At 40.4% G+C, this 19124-nt stretch overlaps 1 protein-coding gene across 1 annotated transcript in view; it reads right to left on the bottom strand.

Annotated features, from left to right (window-relative positions):
• Nucleotides 1-19124, bottom strand: part of PDGFB (platelet derived growth factor subunit B) — a 35232-nt gene that overhangs the window by 11983 nt on the left and 4125 nt on the right. Inside the window, exon 2 of the mRNA XM_081330210.1 lies at nt 1536-1632. Within this exon, the coding sequence (XP_081186336.1) occupies nt 1536-1632 (97 nt within the window). The remainder of the gene's footprint in view (nt 1-1535; nt 1633-19124) is intronic.

Genomic DNA, 19124 nt, shown 5'->3' with positions numbered 1-19124 from the left:
AAAAAAGAGAATGAAGGCAAAGTTTCTACAGACTGAGCTCTGTGTTTAAGGCTAAAGGAAATACAGTAAAGCCTCAGGTTTTCTACATCAGGTTCTGCAGAAATCAAGACTCAAAGATATATTGGAGATTCAGTGCCCAGCTATATAAATTTTGATTCTACAATATTCTAAAAGTCTATTATTCCCAGATTCATTGTCCCTAAAATCTCCCAACTCCCAAGAGAAAGAGAAAGATGAACCATGACATCAAAGCTTTATCGCTTATTCATACCATTGAACTTAATTGGATCTTCCCATCTTCTTCCATCCATCCCCCATTTTCTGGAATTTTATCAGGGCAGGGCGGGGGCTGTATTTGTGCAAAGGTTAAACAGACAAGGGAAAAAATAGCAATGCTGTTGACTTGAAACAAATCTTCTATTGAAAAACAGAGGTCTCCAGTTAACCTCGCCCTTCCCCCAAGAGTCTTTCCAGATAGGGCAGCAAAGCTACTGCTGACCAGGGCAACAGGCCCAGCTATGAAAAAGCCAGTGCTGCTAATTTTGGAAGGCACACCATTGTATGCCTTGTGTAGTCCTGGACAGGCGGGTGGAGAAGCCAAGCAACTTTAAGAGGAACAATAGCAGAACACAGCTGGTGCCCTCCCTCTTTTTTTTCCCTCCTCCCCTTACAGGCATTTTGAAAGGGAGCGGGAATGCTTTTGAGAACGTGCCAGTGGTTCAACTGGCATCGGAAACAAAGACAGGAAATTCTGTTCCCCCGTAGATAGTGTCTCGGCAAAGATTACAAAGCTACCAATAGACAAACACAAGAGAGAAGGCAGGGGGTGGGGAGGGGACAGGCAGGAGGAGAGGTTGGATCAGAATGGAATCTGTGAAGAAAATGTTTATAAATACATTCCAGGGCCAACCCAGTGGCCATGACGCGTGCTCACATTCCTGCACGTGCCAAAGCCTATTCAATCTGGTCTGTGACCTCAGTCCTGAGACAGGTATCCCCAACTCTCTCTGCAGCCTGGTCCAGTCACCACAGTAAAACAAAACATTAACTCTCCTCTCATTACCTGATTTCATTCATTTTTCCTTTTATATAGACCAAAAATCAAAAGCCAGGGAAATGAATAATGGATAACTGATATCTGATTTCAAGCACAGAAGATTATAACATCACGGTCTATTTTTTTTTCTTCAAACATCAGGAATCATTACAGACTGGTTTAAAAATAATAAACATTACATTAAAGCCTATTTGCATGTAATATTTCTGCCCCTGTTACATTACAAATGACATGTTAGACACCTAGTTCAAGCCAAACACCAAAATAGGCTATAGAATTATTCTATGGGTAAACTGCCACATACTATCTTGGGAGAGGAGCTTTTCAACTCAGATATAACCTATGGTTTTACTTTGTGTAATCTGAATCTAGAAAACACATAATTCACAATGGCATTTCTCAGGTGGTATACAAATGCAGCTTTGCCGTTATATCTGTTGAGATTTATTAAACAGGAACATTTGGTGTGGAAATTTACCTACGGATTCTATCTGCAGCACCTGCTGGAGGTCTTTGATGGAATGCACTGAGCTGTCACGCAGCAATTCATATATTTCTTCAGGAATGGGGTCTCCCTGCCAAACCAAAAAGAAAAAAAGTTATGTTAAAGAGCTCTCCTATGTTAGTTCTGTACCAATTTTATACATTTCTCACAGAATAAATTCTTATATACCCTTTTCCAACTTGGTACTCTCCAAATATGTTAGAATTGCAGTTACAAGATTCCAAAAGCAGAAAACTTCAGTTTCATTGCACCTTGAAAAATATCTGATTAAGAAAGGCTAGATTAGCAGAAAAAGAGAAAATAATAAGGAGAAATGTACACAAGTGTATTTTAAAGTGCAAACGTCAGGAATGTCAGTGTGTTCACCATCCATGAAATAATCTTTCACATTTTCTCTTTATGAAAAAGAAGTATAACTTTGGAGACCTTTACAGTCATACATCCAAGGATTCTGAATATTCCATTAATCAGATGGTCTTGGTACAGTTCCAAATACCCTCTATCTGGAAATGGTTATTATCTTATGCATATTTATATAGGTCTACCAGCATATGGTCTTCCCAGTTGCAATGTATGGCAGTGAAAGTTGGACCATAAGAAAGGCCGAGCACCAAAGAATTGAGGCCTTTGAACTATGGTGCTGGAGAAGACTCCTGCGAGTCCCTTGGACTGCAAGGTGATCAAACCGGTCAGTCCTAGAGATCAACCCTGACTGCTCTTTAGAAGGCCAGATCCTGAAGCTAAAACTCAAATACTTTGGCCACCTAATGAGAAGGAAGGACTCACTGGAGAAGAGCCTAATGCTGGGAAAGGTTTGAGGGCAAGAGAAGAAGGGGACGACAGAGAATGAGGTGGCTAGCTGGATGGAGTCACTGAAGCAGTAGGTGTGAGCTTAAATGGACTCCAGAAGATGGTAGATGACAGGAAGGCCTGGAGGAACGTAGGGTCGCGATGGGTCGGACACGACTTCGCAGCTAACAACAACAACCAGCATTTATTGGAGTTTACTCCCCTGCTTAATACTGCCACCTTATTACATCTCTGATATTAAAGCCAATAAATGGTTCTCAATCCACAGTGCAACTTGATGTTTGCATTAAACTGTTGAGCCATTATATTGAGATCATGCACTATTAAAATTAAGAGTCTTTTTTTGCATTTGGAAGGAAAAGCCCAAACAAAAGCGGTACCTATTACATTAAACTATGTTGCTTCTATCTAAAATGCTATCATATACATTTTATCAAACACTGGACTGTAATGTCAACAAAGCTGGATACTCCTTTAATTAAGAAGTGAATTACATATGGGAAACTCAGTGTGATTTGTTTAAAAGAAAAGCAGTTTTAAGACAGAGCAACTGAGAGTACAGGATAAACTGCTGGGGTGCTACATTTTCTCCCAGAAAATTTCTTCACTAATGTTTTTACCAAAATCTTATTAAATTTCAAGTGCAAAATACAAAAAAGCAAAGAAAAAAGAATTAGAAATAAAGTGGGAGGAGGAGTGAAAAAGTAAAATTGGGGAATGTGGGCAAAAAGGTGAAAAAAGCTAGGGCTTTTTTGACTTTGTTTGATACAGATAAAAACCTAAAAATCAATGACCCTTTAAACTGTAATAAACCATGAAAAATAGCAGTTCTATCATTATAAACAAGCCTAACAATCAAAACTCAGTTAAATTTTCCTTTCTTTCAGTTTCAAACAAACTAACAAAAAATTCCAAGAGTGGTTTCCAAATAGAAACTAATCTAGATAAAGCTTTAATCCAACCAGTCAATTTTGCCATCTCATCCAACTCCATTAATTTCACTATCTAATCTTGAATGAAATTAGTCCTTCCATTTCTGGACATAGAGAAGCCTTGCTGCTATTGTCATATATAAGAACAAAGTTCCAGGTTTTGTTTATTGTTTGAGGGGTTTTTTCATTCTAAATAATAGTTGGTAGTTCTGCTATCCCCAAGAGGTTCTTCCAAATTAAATGCACATTCATGTGGGGACTACTGGGATAAATTATTTGAAAGGAAAATATGGAACATGGGAAAGGGTTAGTATTTCAATGTTCTTTTTTATTTACCACAGTTAGCAGTTACAAAACCTGTTCTGCATTTGTTAGACTATTGTCAAATGCATACCCTTCCCTCCCATTACCGTACTTCTAGGGTATTAGCTACAACAACATTTTATTCATACAGCTTTGTTCATGCAATACATGCAAAATTTTCACTAGTTAATTCCATTTTCAGTACTGCAGATGGTATGGCTGAGCATGCTACAACTCTTGAACAAGTGCAAGCACAGCATCTCTCTTTGATTCAGAATTGATAATACATGCCTTCTTTTAGGCTTCTGTGTGAGGCTAAGAAAAGATGCAGCTGCTCTAAAAATCAGTGTAAAGGTAATTACTTTAATGAGTTGATTTTGCAAAAAGACCAGGTCCCTTAATAAGCAGCAGAGAGGTGCTATATTTATGTGTGGCCAAAAATTAAACTGTAATGCAACAACAACCTGAAGAGCTTTGCAGTTTTGCATCATAGGACAACTGTACACTTTTAGAACGTGAAATGTTGTAAAAATTGACACACAGCATAATTTTGTTTTCTTCAGTTGTTAACATCCTAATACTTTATACAGCCCAAACTATTCTAGATGGTGTTTTGGATGCACGAAATTAATCCTCACCTTGATAAAGAGGGGAGTAGAAATCCCTAGTATGTGATATCAAATACAATTTTGTTTTTTAAAAAAGTAACCTAGTCTTCTTTCAAAAATCATCATCATCATCATCTTTTTCTGATAGTGATTTGAAAAAGAAATATAGCTGTGAGACATGAGAAGCTAGGATCAAATGGAAGCAGTTCAGATGCCTACTTTAAAGACTTGTATGTATAACATATTGGGCTTGACTTGCTAAGAAGTTCTGCTCACCTCAAAATTGAAATCTATGGAAGCCACTTAAAAGAAGATAATGCTTCTGGTCAATACTATGAAGCTCTAACAGGTTATGGGTGGAAGGAGAAATCAACTTGCTAACCTCGCTCCGATTTTTGCAGGCTACAGAGCTTCATAATCACACTGCCAAAATACAATGACAAATGGTGATGTTTGAATGGTGCTATTTTTTGGTCAAAAAGGGACGCGGTGGCTCAGTGGGTTAGGACGCTGAGCTTGTCGATCAGAAGGTCGGCAGTTTGGCGGGTCGAATCCCGAGTGCCGCGTAACAGAGTGAGCGCCTGTTACTCGTCCCAGCTTCTGCCAACCTAGCAGTTCGAAAGCACGTAAAAATGCAAGTAGAAAAATAGGGACCACTACGGTGGGAAGGTAACAGCGTTCCGTGTGCCTTTGGCATCTAGTCATGCCGGCCACATGACCACGGAGACGTCCTCGGACAAGCGCTGGCTCTTCGGCTTTGAAACGGAGATGAGCACCGGCCCCTAGAGTCGGAGACGACTAGCACGCATGTGCGGGGGAACCTTTACCTTTACCTTTATTTTTTGGTCTGTAAAAAACAGTTGGTATGCTGTAACATAAATCTGTTACATTTCCAGAAGATTTCATGTATCTGCTTTTGTGTTAAAATGTTAATTCTGTGCTCTTGAGTGATACCTTCACATCACTAAAAAAAAAAAAAAAAGCTCCTTGTAGCCCTCAGCCCAAAAATAACTTTGGAAATAGAAATGCATCCTCTGGAACAGCTGACCAGCTCTGCATTCGATTTTGCTCCGGAGAGCCTCCTCTTATTTTGCAATCATGGTCAATAGCATAAAACCCAGTATCCATAGGAACGTCTCTTGGGCTGAATCAGATCATTAATAACCCAACAGTATTTAAATTTTCAGACAAGAATCTTTCCAGGAACTGAGCCTGGGACTTTTTGCATGCAAAGCATGTGCTCCACTACTAAACTATGGCATCTTTCCTAATGAATAAGTCACCAATGCTTTTTTTTTCTTTTAAGAATGCACTGCATTAGCTTTAACCTTTGTTTTTACAATAAATTGCGGGAGATCTATTTTTATGATACAGTCCTCACAATTAGAGGCCCAACCCTGATGTATTAACTGTCGTTAAAGACTAACTGCAGAAAACAATAAGGAAAAAAATTCTGCATAAATGTTTATTTATGATCACTGTATTCCCTATTGTTTTCCTTAACTGAAAAAACAATGTTTTAAGTGCTGTACTGGGATGTGAATGCTAAAGATTTTGCTGCTACAATTCAGGATGTAGCATGTGGGTTAAACTAAAGTACTTTGTAGGGCAAAATAGGCTCCATGCAAAAAGGACATTGCCTACATTTGAGTATTATCTTTATGAATCTTTCCCATTTCCTCAACATTTGGATAGATTATCATCAGAATTACAACCTTAGGTGTGGAAATGTACAGAATGTCATCAATTCATCATGTTTCCTTCATTCCAGATACCCAAATTTAAGGTATTAATCCCAAAATAACAAACTGGATCAACAGTTCTAGTTTTGCATGTATAAGTTGTTCACAGCCTTCCAACAATACTAGCTTTTGAGCATATGTATGTAAAATATTTGTTTCTGGATATACTTTACATGCCGGAATTATAGATTGCATTGTTTTGGCCTTGATTTGGAGATGAAACAAGAGTGTGTTTGGGACTGCTAAATTATTCAGGAGGCATTTCCCTCTCTTCAACAAGATTAGGCATCTTTTGGTCTTTTCAGCAAGATTGTTACTAGATTATTCAGAAACAGGAACTTTTTTTATTTTAAATATAAAATAGGACTAGGCATATCTAGTTCTAATCTTTACTTGGATATGAAGTTTCCTGAGTAATTTTGAACCAGTTACTAACATACCAGCCTCTTACTTTATTAGGAGGATAAAATGGGATGAAATGGGGGGATAAAAGCATGTATGACATGGCTGGAGTGATCCTCCATATATTATTGAATTACAGTCAGCATGACAAATAAATACGAGCAGTTTCGCAGAGCTGCAGGATTTCAAAGGATTAGTTTTACTGTAGCTTCAAATGCAACCCAGCTGGCTCAATTCTCAAATATGTCATTATTGTGGGAGAAGAATAATTGAGAGTTGCTTTCGAATTGTTGAAGAAGCCTTGGGTAAAAGGATTTTCAGAGTCATAGTTTATTAATATCTACAGAACCACAGATTCATCTACCAGTGATGAATGCTATCTTGAGTTCAATGGATGAAGCACAAAATATAACTAAATGGTCAATCAAATTAGGGGTAATTTAGATATATATCTTCTCTTTTCTGTAATAGCTTAAAGCAGCTTCTATGGGCATCTCCTTTTAAAAAAAAAAACCCTCATCAATATTATTGCATTTTTATCCTGCCTTTTTCTCTGGCATAGACAGGTGTCTCTATTTTATACCTACAACAAACCCCTAAAGTAAGCTGGAAACAGTATGACTGGACCAAAGCCACCCAGCAAATATCATGTTAGGGCTTTAGAAACAGACACATCTGGAATTTTAAGAACATATGGTATGTATTAGGGCTAGCAATGCTTTGGATTTGAAGGAGAAAAACTATTTCAGAGTGTACATGGGTGCACAAGTTGCACCTGTTGACAACTCCTTAAACTAAATGTCTTTTCCCCAGGATTATGCTAGAGATAGGCTCCCAGGAAAAGACCCAGCTGTTTGAAGGAATTGTCCCCACCCCCAATCTGAAATACCATTTTCCCTTCAGATGCAAAGCCCTGCGCTGTCCTAATGCACGCTCTCACAAAATGGATGCCAGGGATGACTTGTCTATTTACAAACTGACTGTACAGTCAATCATAATGCACAATTTTACTAGAAAATAAGCTATTGTCCTCAGTCTGTTAAATCCTGTTGTCTAGGTCAACTTAATTTTGATTGTTTGATTGTAATTTTGTTTAAAAAAAAACGCTGGCTGGCAGGCAGGCATATACTTCTCTTCAAAGCACATGGTGGCAGTCACCAATGGGCAGCTATAGGAGGAGGAGCCTGGCCTATTTGGGACCAAGAGCTGCTGAATGCCATGCGGAAGAAGCTTAGAGAATATCAGTAGCCAGACCAGCCAGATAGTGAAGCCTGGGGGAGGAAAAAATTAGTCCATGGAAAGGATGGCAGGATAAACCAGGCAACATGGTGGTTGTGTTGGGCAAAGGAGATATGACAAGTGATAAAAGTGGACTAAGATGCTTGGCAGAGGCCATGAAGGTAGCTGTGCCAGGCCACCTATATTGGTATCCATACATAACCTTTCCCTCTTGGCAACATTATTTTTCCCTATTGTAAAATTCCCTGGGATGTAAGAATGATAATTAACATAGGGAAAGAATAAGAATAAGCCAAGCAACTTAAGCATCAATAGAAACAAATTTTAAAAAGTTTGCAGAGATCTGAAACATACAGTACTGTTTTGAAAAGGGAAGTGTTATCAATTAAGGCTTGGGATTATGCTGTTACTGGTGAATGTCACTATAATAATTGTTTTTGCCACTTGAAATAAACGGAATAGTTCTGAAACCTGCAAGTAAATTGTGTGGCCACATAAAAGATACCAAACCATCCTGATACTTAATAGAGAAGACAGAACATTAAAGTCAAGATACTCACAATTGCCGGGCAAGTGTTGAGTGCAAAATGCTAGAAGTCAGGTGACAAAATGCATTGTAATAATCAGAAAAAGGGAACTTGACAAGCATTTATAGACCAATGCTCAACTACAAACAAACAGATTGTTAGAGGGCAGCCTTCTGAAGAATAGATTATAGGAAAAAGCTCCACTCCCTGTTCAGAGAGGTATGTTTAGGTGCCAACTTTTTCTTGTCAGAGATGTTATCAGTTGGACCAAAGCATGACAACACACCCAGCTTGTAAAGTTCTTTATCCTCTGCCTCAGAGAAGGGTGTGCAGCCCTGGAGTACAATGTCTCTTTATTCACTTTTTGGAGCAGATCTGAGGGTTGAAGTCCTCTGCACGCATGTATGTACCACTGAATACAGATATTCTTTTCAGTAAACAGTACATTAGATAGTGTTCAACTATGGAGATTAACTTGTATACCTTTTTATGGTTCTCTGTACTTAGCAGGAAACTGGTCCACTTTAAAGTGCTTCTGGGAAGGGACATAATCCACTTCAGAAAAGGGTCTGTGTGCAGGAGATGATATACATAAGCTCCAGGCAAGGAGGTACTCAAACCTAATAAGGAAACATATGATCTGCAAATTACCATGGGAAGAAAGGTATAATGGAAATGAGGAGGTTGATCCATGAACCAGTCAGAGTAGTAAAAGATATTTTTTGCTCAGGTGCTATGAAGGTAAGGTTGCGTATACAGAGTAGGTCAATAATCTCCTTTTAACTGTTGTTTGAAAAGGGGTCTTGTCTGGTTAGTTACTGAGTGCCTTGGAGCTGGCCTTGCATCACTGCAGGGGTAAGAATGCCTAACCCAGAGGGCTTGGTAACTTCTTTTATTTCTTTGCCTTTCCTTCAAAACTTTCTTGCGGTGTTCCCGTGAAGAGGATCTACTGACATGCCCACAAGCTAGCAACCACACACATTCAAGAGCATGTGTGTACACCAAAAATGGCTGATGGACTTTACTATTATAAAAGTCAATGCCATCTCCAGTAAATTGCTTAGTGTTCGTGCTTGACTCAAGGTAAATAATATTCCTTCCATTTCAGCAGGCAGCAAGGACAAGCTGTCAGGTAGAAATCAATTTCAGTGTCACATTTTTCAACGAGTCAGCAACTTTGCCATTCTTAAGTGGGGAGGAGGGGAGAGATTGAGCCAAGTTATTATTTGCTTTCTCCACTTATATCTATTTTGGATTCACAAATAAAGTAAGCCAAAATATGACTTACTTCCTTTTGCTTAGGGCATTGTACAAATCCAGTCAATGAAATTCTGTCTGGAAATGCCACCTTATCACAAGCATACAGGTTTTTATCTTTAAAGCATACCTATTAGGGCAATATGTGTATCCCACAGGCTGACTTCCCCCCCCCCCATTCACATACATTTAACTCATTAATGTGATCTCCCCCCCCTCTCTCCCATAAAGATCTGGATAAATATCAACCACTTTTCCATAACTATTACACTTGTTCTATGCTAAAAGCATGATTGTATGATACAGGCAGGGCTTTTTTTGTCACAGAACGCTCAGAACGGAGTTCCAGCACCTTTTTTTGGATGGAACCTTGTAGGGTATGCAAGGCGGGTTGTATGACATGTGTGAGTTCCGGCACCTTTTTCTTTTACAAAAAAAGCACTGGATACAGAGATATTTCACTGGAATTGCAAGGGAATTAAAAGGGTAAATTCTCATTTATTGACAACAGTCTTACTGTAGTCCAGCTTGAGTGAAGCCTACAAAAGGCATATGGGACACATAAAGGCCTAGTTTATACATTAAATTATAATATGATTTGTTAACTAAAGTCAAGTAGGTCTACACAGCTATCCAAAAGAAATCCAAATAAGTGGATTACCATATATACTTGAGTATAAGCCGAATTTTTCAGCCCACTTTTTGGGCTGAAAAATTCCACTTCGGCTTATACTCCAGTCAACAAAAAAACTTACCGAGGACTTGTGCGCGGCCGAGGCTTTGGTGCTTCCGGGATCGCGCGCACCTCTCCCAAGCCACCGCCGTCCGCAGACCTGCCGAAGTTTGGGGAGGTTTGCGCGCACCTCCCCAAACCTCCCCAAACGTCGGCAGGTCTCCGGACCTCCGTGCCCTGCCTGCCTGCTTCTTTCCGCTGCGGAAAGAAGCAGGCAGGCAGGGCGCGGAGGTCTGCTTCTTTCCGCAGCGGAAAGAAGCAGGCTGGCAGGGCGCGGAGGTCTGCTTCTTTCCGCAGCGGAAAGAAGCAGGCAGGCAGGGCGCGGAGGTCTGCTTCTTTCCGCAGCGGAAAGAAGCAGGCAGGCAGGGCGCGGAGGTCTGCTTCTTTCCGCAGCGGAAAGAAGCAGGCAGGCAGGGCGCGGAGGTCTGCTTCTTTCCGCAGCGGAAAGAAGCAGGCAGGCAGGGCGCGGAGGTCTGCTTCTTTCCGCAGCGGAAAGAAGCAGGCAGGCAGGGCGCGGAGGTCTGCTTCTTTCCGCAGCGGAAAGAAGCAGGCAGGCAGGGCGCGGAGGTCTGCTTCTTTCCGCAGCGGAAAGAAGCAGGCAAGCAGGGCGCGGAGGTCTGCTTCTTTCCGCAGCGGAAAGAAGCAGGCAGGCAGGGCACGGAGGTCTGCTTCTTTCCGCAGCGGAAAGAAGCAGGCAGGCAGGGCACGGAGGTCCGGAGACCTGCCGACGTTTGGGGAGGTTTGGGGAGGTGCACGCGCACCTCCCCAAACCTCCCCAAACTTCGGCAGGTCTCCGGACGGCGGCGGCTTGGGAGAGGTGCGCGCGATCCTGGAAGCACCGAAGCAAGTCCTCGGTAAGCTCCGGGCGGTCACTTGCTTCGCGTCTCCTGAGGGAAAGGGGGGCGACTGGAGCGGGCGTGTTTCCTCGCCTGCTGGGCGCCGCGATTTGCCCGGGGAACGCGCGGGCCCCGAATGGCAGCGTGGAGCGAGGAAGCGGACAGCCAGGGCTTCCCCGAGAGCCGCGGCCACACAGGGTATTCCTGTGTATTCAGGCTTGCAAAATGGCGGATCGAGCCTCTGCTGGCAGCAGAGGCTTGCAGAGCGCGGATCCAGCCTCCGCCGGTGGCGGAGGCTTGCAGAACGGCGGATCGGCTTATACTCGAGTCAACAACTTTTTCCAGTTTTTGGGGGTGAAATTGGGGGTCTCGGCTTATACTCGAGTCGGCTTATACTCAAGTATATACGGTATTCACTTTTGAGTAATTTGTACAGGGTTATATGTCTCCATTTCTCTTTTTTCACATACATATCACTTTATTTTTCCATCTTTTGGCTGCTACAGCTGATGGAGGAGCTGGCAGTGCAAGAGTGCTGTACCACCTCCCTTGATAAGGGTGCCACTGAAGCAGAATGCTTTGATATGGTAGAACCAACCATCATCAGAGACTATTTCTGATCTAATGATAACAGAAACAGGCTCATATTTATGAACAGCTTCTGTGTAAAGCAGTAATGCGTCTACATTTTCCCCGCAGAGAAAACATTCTCTGTACTTTGTATTGTATGCAAAATTATGATACAAATGCTGCACAACAATTAAGTTCCTAAAGATATAAATGACAGAAATGGAGAATAAGGTAGATCTGTTGAAAATCAAATCAACAGAACCTCACGTTTGACTTGCCTTCCCTCCTTAGTTGCAAATAGTCTGTACAATTTGATTCCCTTTATATTATAATCATTCTTTTTGATGTCACCGTTCTAGGAATGATACATAATTCTTTTCAAATTAATCAAGTTCTCTCCTTCCACAGTTATTGCAATTTTAGCTTAGGCTATTTTTTTTTCATAGGCAGATATTTGCCTAGCTAAATGAAAGTTTGCTTCCTGGTTTATTTAAATCAACTCTAAGATGCAATAACGTGATCAAAAGTTTTAGCCTTGAGACAGGCTGCATGTGGAATCTAATAGTCAAGGTGAAAATAAAAAGCCCTACAACCACATTTCCTCTCCTCCCACTAGTAACAAATATAACAACAATAACTTGTTATTGTTTCATAACAACTCCAATTCAGCTGCTTAAAGTAACTACTTCCTTCTTTCTTGTAGTGGGGCCAACCCTGTATTTTCATTCTCTATCAGTCTTTGTATATCAGATATCCCGGAAAATCCAGAATATCTGCTATGTAAACAGGAGAGAAAAAGCACTCTGCAGGTGTGAAATAAAGGCAATAGTATGGGAAAGGCTAGGAATTGCCTTTGCACAGGATTTATGTGAAAGGTGGAACATTATAAAGCACTGGGTACTCCCACTAATCAAAAGCATAAGCAATAGTGTTACAAGATTCTTCTAGATTACTAAAAGTTCAGCTATTCATTATAGTTATTCTAAACTTGCCAATGGAAATATATTCCATTTCTACATGACTCCAAGGAAACATATGAAACTCAAATAGGTTGGAGATATTTTTAAAGATGCTTCCTCAAAGGTTGGTTTTTTGATATTGTTAGGACTGGTTTTGAAGAGAACACAACTGTATTTTAAACTGTTTTATTTGGATGCTGATTCTGAATATCCGTAATGCCAAATCAGGGCATGAAAGATAACAAGGAAGAAAAGAACTTTAAGTTTGTAAGTTCTTCCACTCCAGCCCCTTTTCTGCCTCCCAAAATCAATTATTTTATTATCTCATTATTAAAGTAAAGGGAAAAAGAGATAGAAACAGAAGCAGAGCAAAACTGATTGAAAATTAAAGCAGATGAATTTCCACATATTTTGATAATACCAAGGTATTAAGGTAAAAGGTAAAGGTTCCCCCGCACATGCGTGCTAGTCGTTTCCGACTCTAGGGGCCGGTGCTCATCTCCATTTCAAAGCCAGCGCTTGTCCGAGGACGTCTCCGTGGTCATGTGGCCGGCGTGACTAGACGCCAAAGGCGCACAGAACGCTGTTACCTTCCCACCGTAGTGGTCCCTATTTTTCTACTTGCATTTTTACGTACTTTCGAACTGCTAGGTTGGCAGAAGCTGGGATGAGTAACAGGCGCTCTTTGCTACGCAGCACTCAGTATTCGACCCATCAAACTGCCGACCTTTTGATCGACAAGCTCAGTGTCCTAACCCACTGAGCCACCGCGTCCCTATAAGGTATTAAAGGCTGCCCTATAATAATTTCTTTTTTTCCCAACAAAACAGCTCATCTTTAATGCTGAATAGTCCAAACCCAACCTTGAAATCCACTTTGACATTCACTCATTCTCTTGTGCTATTCAAACACTTTGTAATATTTTGAAAAAGGGTGGATTCTTGTTAAGCCAACACATTTCCTTTCTTCAAAGGAAAATAAAAAATAGACTGAAGAAAGATGGGGGCTGTAAGAAGGGACAGAACACAAAAATGAAGCATGAAATATTATCCAGGCTTCAATATATGCAGTCCACTAGCTTATCTATCAGGTCCCCACTAAACGTATGTAGACTAGTGTTTCTTACAATAATTAAAAGTTATGGCTTTGTGCTAGATCAGGGTGCAATGGGTATTATGCACCTGAATAAAGAGAAAAAGAAAGCAATAATATACCAAATAGATATAAGCATGCATATACCTAGACACAGATGTTCTTCACTCTGAAAATTGTGCTTGAGGTGGTAGTGGGAAAATACCATGACATTCCTCAGCACAGAGTAACATCAACAAGTCCCAGCAGAACCTGACAAGAGATACTTACCTGTCTTAACCCCAAAAGCCCCAGTTTCCATGGCTCAAAGTATGTCTTTAACTCTTCTGTTGCCATAACCAAGAAATGGTAACCCCTGAAATTTAAAGTATTTCCACTCTCACATGTTGGTGGACAAGCCTTTGTGTTTTTCAAGTTGGCTTCCATGAGTATGAAATCAAACACCATTTGAAATGCTATTTTATAAAATAAGAATATTTAAATCAAATTCTTCTATGGCTTTATATGCTGAACCAATATACCAAACCACAAACTAGGCAATCATCTTTTATTGTATGAATCTAGCTCATGTGATTACATTATGTTTCACGTGTCATGTGAATACAGAAATACGTGGTTAAGCTAGGTTATGGAAATTCAGCCTTCTAATTTTTACTCCCCTTCTAAGATTATCAAGAAAACAGTTCCAGCCTGCATCTTTCAAGGAATGGCACATTCCAAATAAAAGCAAAATGGAGGGTCTTTCCCAAAAGCTGGATGCATATATATATATATGAAACCTGGTAAGAATGTCATTCATGAGGGCTCATCACATTCCAAGTGCAACATTAATTTGTTTTGCAATCTGCTATCTGCTTTAGGATGCTGCAGGCCCACTCTTTTCCAATCACTGGGCACTGCCCTCCATGGCCATTTTACTTAGGTTACCAAACATCAGGCAGATGCATCTATCCATCTAATGGAATTACAATGGGCTCCTTATATATGCCAATTATGTACTTCCCTAGAAAAGTGCTAGACTTATTTCTGAATACAGTTATTCATCTTTTGAAATAACATTAGCTTTGTCTTTAAAAAGATGTAGCAACCTAGCCCATTTAAACCACAAAAGAGTCCAGGTTCTGCCAAATGTGGTGATGGTTCTATCAGTAATAAGTGCTTTCCCCTGCTTTTGCCAACAAGTGGCTAGTACAGCCTTATTTTTTACTGCTATTTTGATGGGGGACACCATTTTGTACCCCAGAAGCTAATTCCAGGTGCAGCCAGCTGTAACCCTTCACTTCCAGCACTCCTCATAAGTACTTACCAATTAGGGCTGGGGTGGAATTGAGGACAATTCTACCCCTTTCCAGAGTGGCATAGGATCAAACAGGAAGGAGATCAACGCAACCCTCCCCTAAAGTGTCCAAATAGCCACTGACAGGTTAATAGAGCAGAGGAGGGCACAACCCTCCTTCTCTACTCCACCATTAAAAATCCACCACTAAGAGTCCTCCAGGTCATATACTTGTGTTCAAAAATCATCCAAGTGACAAAGGTGCTTTTTCAAAAGGCAACTGGATTGTTTCTTCCTTGAGGAAGATGTTTCGCTTCTCGTCTTCTTCAACAAACAGGAAAACATAGTCCAGTTGCCTTTTGAAAAAGCACCTTTCAGACAACCATGTCCTGCATGACTGAGAATCTCCATAGACATCCAAGTGACAAGTCACCAGGACATCACCAATGACCTGCTAGTTTGGACAGCTTGAAAAATGGTTAAAGTTTCTGTCTCAGACACTAAGTCCCAGTTACCCAAGTGTGGCCAATCACATTATCAGGACAGTGACTGGACGTTATTGGTTTATTTCTTGCTGACAATTGATGTTGTATCAAAGGAGAAACACAGGCAGAGAAATCCATTGATTGCTGCCCTCATCTTCAGAACAGAAAAGAACAGAATGACTGAATTGGAAGAGACCTTGGAGGCCTTCTAGTCCAACCCCCTGCTCAGGCAGGAAACCCTATACCATTTCAGACAAATGGTTGCCCAATCTCTTCTTAAACACTTCCAGTGTTGGAGCATTCACAACTTCTGGAGGCAGGTTGTTCCACTGATTAATTGTTCTAACTGTCAGGTATTTTTTTCCTTAGTTCTAGGTTGCTTCTCTCTTTGGTTAGTTGCCATCCGTGGCTTCTTGTCCTGTCTTCAGGTGCTTTGGAGAATAGCTTATTCCACATTAATACTGTAAGGGCAGCATCAAAGGACAGTTTTACGATAGAGGCAGTAATCTGTCTGTCACAGCCATGCAAATTATGATGAAATAGTTTTTTGCTGACTCAAGGATGAGTGAGCAGGCACACTAATGTGGTGGCCACAAGGAACATTCAACACAGACACCCAAATAGACATATAAATTGTCTGTTAGCCTACTTTAAAGCATTTCTCTCACACTTTGACACAATCTCTGCTCTTGTTCATATTTAAGACTGGAATCCAAAATGTTTGATAAGTATACATATAAGCACACACACAGTCTGAAATTTCATTCAAAATGCAAAAACTGTAAAATTTAGTATGACTGGAGCAATAAACAAGCCTTGTTCTATAAATTACCAAAATAAAAACATTCAGACACTACCAAATTAAATTCAGACTCTGGCAAAATAAAACATTCAGACAGAAACATTTCTTAATTCTCATCTATGCATTTTGACATAGGACAGTTTTATCACAGACCTATTCCTGTGAGAACTATGTGCAGTTAAAATAACAAATGGCAATGGAAAGACCTTCATTGCAGTGAACACAGAACTCTAGATGGCCTTCCCTGGCATACTGAATGAAAGTAGGGATAGCCTAGTGGGCAGGTGACATTTGGAGCAAAGTGATATCATGCACTGGGATAACATATACTGCCAAGGGCTAGAATTCCTGCAACCCTACCCTGCACACAAATCAAAAGCTCATGAGCAAGCATCTGAAGGTACAAGCTTAAGGCTGATATGTACGATTAGCCAAATGCTATGGAGAAGCATGTTTTTGAGACTTAGACTACAAAAACAAAGGAAGGAAATATAGTTGATCACATATGTACAAACCAGTAAGCCCAAATCTTTAACCACATACCCTTTATGGCTTGTGTAACAATGAAAATGACCACTTTCTAGCGGCCATAAAGGATTTGTCTAAAAGGAAGAACTGACGTAATTCTATAGAATTTTTAAGGAAGGAAAATCCTATATCCACGATCCACTTGTTCCCACTCTATTTTACTATGTCTTCATAGCCTTTTAGACCAGGCATGTCAAACTGCCGACCCGCGGGCCGGATGCATCACGACGAAACCGCACCCTCCCCATTGCTGGCAATGGGGAAAAAGTGGCGATATGTCACACGCCACGTGACGTCGCGAGTTTGACATGCCTGCTTTAGACTGTTAAATGTAGTACAAATATAAACAGCTGAAATGCAGTTAGGATTTTCAAGACCCAGGACAAGAGCACCCAGGAAGATTTTTAAAAGAAGAGGGCTATGCAACTTGCAGCCTGGGACCATATATCCCACAAACCTTTTATTATTTTTTGTGGCCCCTAATTTGACTGTATATTTTTGCATACTCCTACATATGAGTAACGTACACACTGTATATAGCACTAGCACTATAGCATTTAGACTTATATACCACTTCATAGTGCTTTACAGCACTCTCTAAGCAGTTTACAGAATCAGCATGTTGTCCCCAACAATCTAGGATCTCATTTTACCGGGCTTGGGAGGATAAAAGGCTGAGTCAACCTTGAGCCAATCAGGATCAAACTCCTGGCTGTGGACAGAGTTACCTTGCAATACTGCATTCTAACCATTGCGCCGAACCGGCTTTTGTGTATAAAAGAATAACAGTACAAACTCTTGGACAATGCCATAATTTGTTGGCAAGTTCTATCTAGAAGTCAAAGAAATATATCAATTGACATATCAAGCCTTTGGATAGGCTTAGCCCATTTTTAATTAGGAGAAGCCAGAAATCCTCAAAAATGAAGGGGGTGGGTGGGAACCCAGCCTACCCACTTGCTGCCCCATCTAATCCAAGAAACCTCAAGCAAGATCCATCTCCTCCTTAGTGAGCCACAAGTTCAAGGAGCTGGTAGATCTACCCCACAGATTTGCAAAGGTGTAGTCACAAGTCAAGAAAAGCCAGCTCAAAAGGAGTGTTTCAATCAGGACCAAACAGGGAGTGACCAAATCGATCTCATGTCTATACCAACCTCAGAACAAATGTAAATAGTAAGAACTCTATCCTTATTCTGAAAAGCATTGCAATAGACTTGTAGACTTTGCATCACTGATTCATGTGTGTAAACATACGTTTCCCCCTAAAGATGATGTGTACCTGCTTGAAAAGCTGTTCCTTAGTTTAGTTTAGTTTAGTTTAGTTTAGTTTAGTTTAGTTTAGTTTAGTTTAGTTTAGTTTAGTTTAGGTTAGGTTAGGTTAGGTTAGGTTAGGTTAGGTTTAGTTTAAGGGTGGGCAATTAATTTTCCCAAAAGGTCACATGTGAAACCGGAACTGTTGTGGAGGGCTGAACCAATATGGCTATGAAAGTGTGTAGGCACTCACATATGCACATATGTAAATTGGGGAAAAAATAGCAGCTGCCTTAAAAAAAAGCAATGCAGTTGTATTGAGTGCTTGGCATACATTTGATTTCTAATTTTGGATTTAGCTCACGCAGGCTGGACAGAGATTGTCAAAGGACTGGATGTGGCCCAGGTGCCATAAAATGTCCAGGTCTGATTTAGGTGAGCAGCTGCCCTATTGTACAGGGTTTTTTTTTCTCTTTCTTTCCTCCACTGCTCAAGATCCCCCACCATTTTATTTCTTGAAATAGGCAAAGCTTTTTTTGGAAACTTTTTTTAATGACAATTGTATGTTCCTAAGGTCAGGGAATCTGCCTTTACTTGTCTCTTGCATATTCTGGGATACTTAAAAGCAAGATGCACATGGTATCTGAATGCAGGTGTTTGCTGAAATATCATTCGCCTAACTATAGACAAAATAGATGGCTGATTTAGCCTTAAGCAACTCACATGTATATGTTAGAGTGATATCCAGCTCTGTCTTCAAGAGATCAAGGTGGCTTATAAGGAGATTTTATTTTATCCAAACAACTACTGTGTGAGGTAGGGTGGGATATGATTAATCCAAAATTTCCATACTTTTTCCATAGCTGGCACCTTAACTATCATATTGGCTCTGTTGGTTGTATTTTAGCATTATTAAAAACAAACAGCTTTATCTGGAAAGTTAATTTTCCTACTGGAACAGTAATAGCAGCAGAATACTTACCTGTCCCAAGAGCTGAGATAATTTATCAGCAAACAGAGGCCCTTTTATACTGTTCAAATACCAAATGTAGTTTTGATTTTTCAGAGTACATACAATTAAAATATAACTCTTATGTACTTTTTATAAATGTATGTGGATTTGCACCTTATTCACTCCTTTAAAGAGAGTGGTAACTACTCTTAACTATGGCAACTTCATTTGAGAAGACACCAGTTTTCCAAAAGAGAA

This window comes from Vipera berus (assembly GCF_964194415.1).
Source record: "Vipera berus genome assembly, chromosome: 6".
Taxonomy (NCBI): Eukaryota; Metazoa; Chordata; class Lepidosauria; order Squamata; family Viperidae; genus Vipera; species Vipera berus.
The sequence above is the reverse complement of the archived record's forward strand: the minus strand, read 5'-3'. Positions and strand labels throughout refer to the sequence as shown.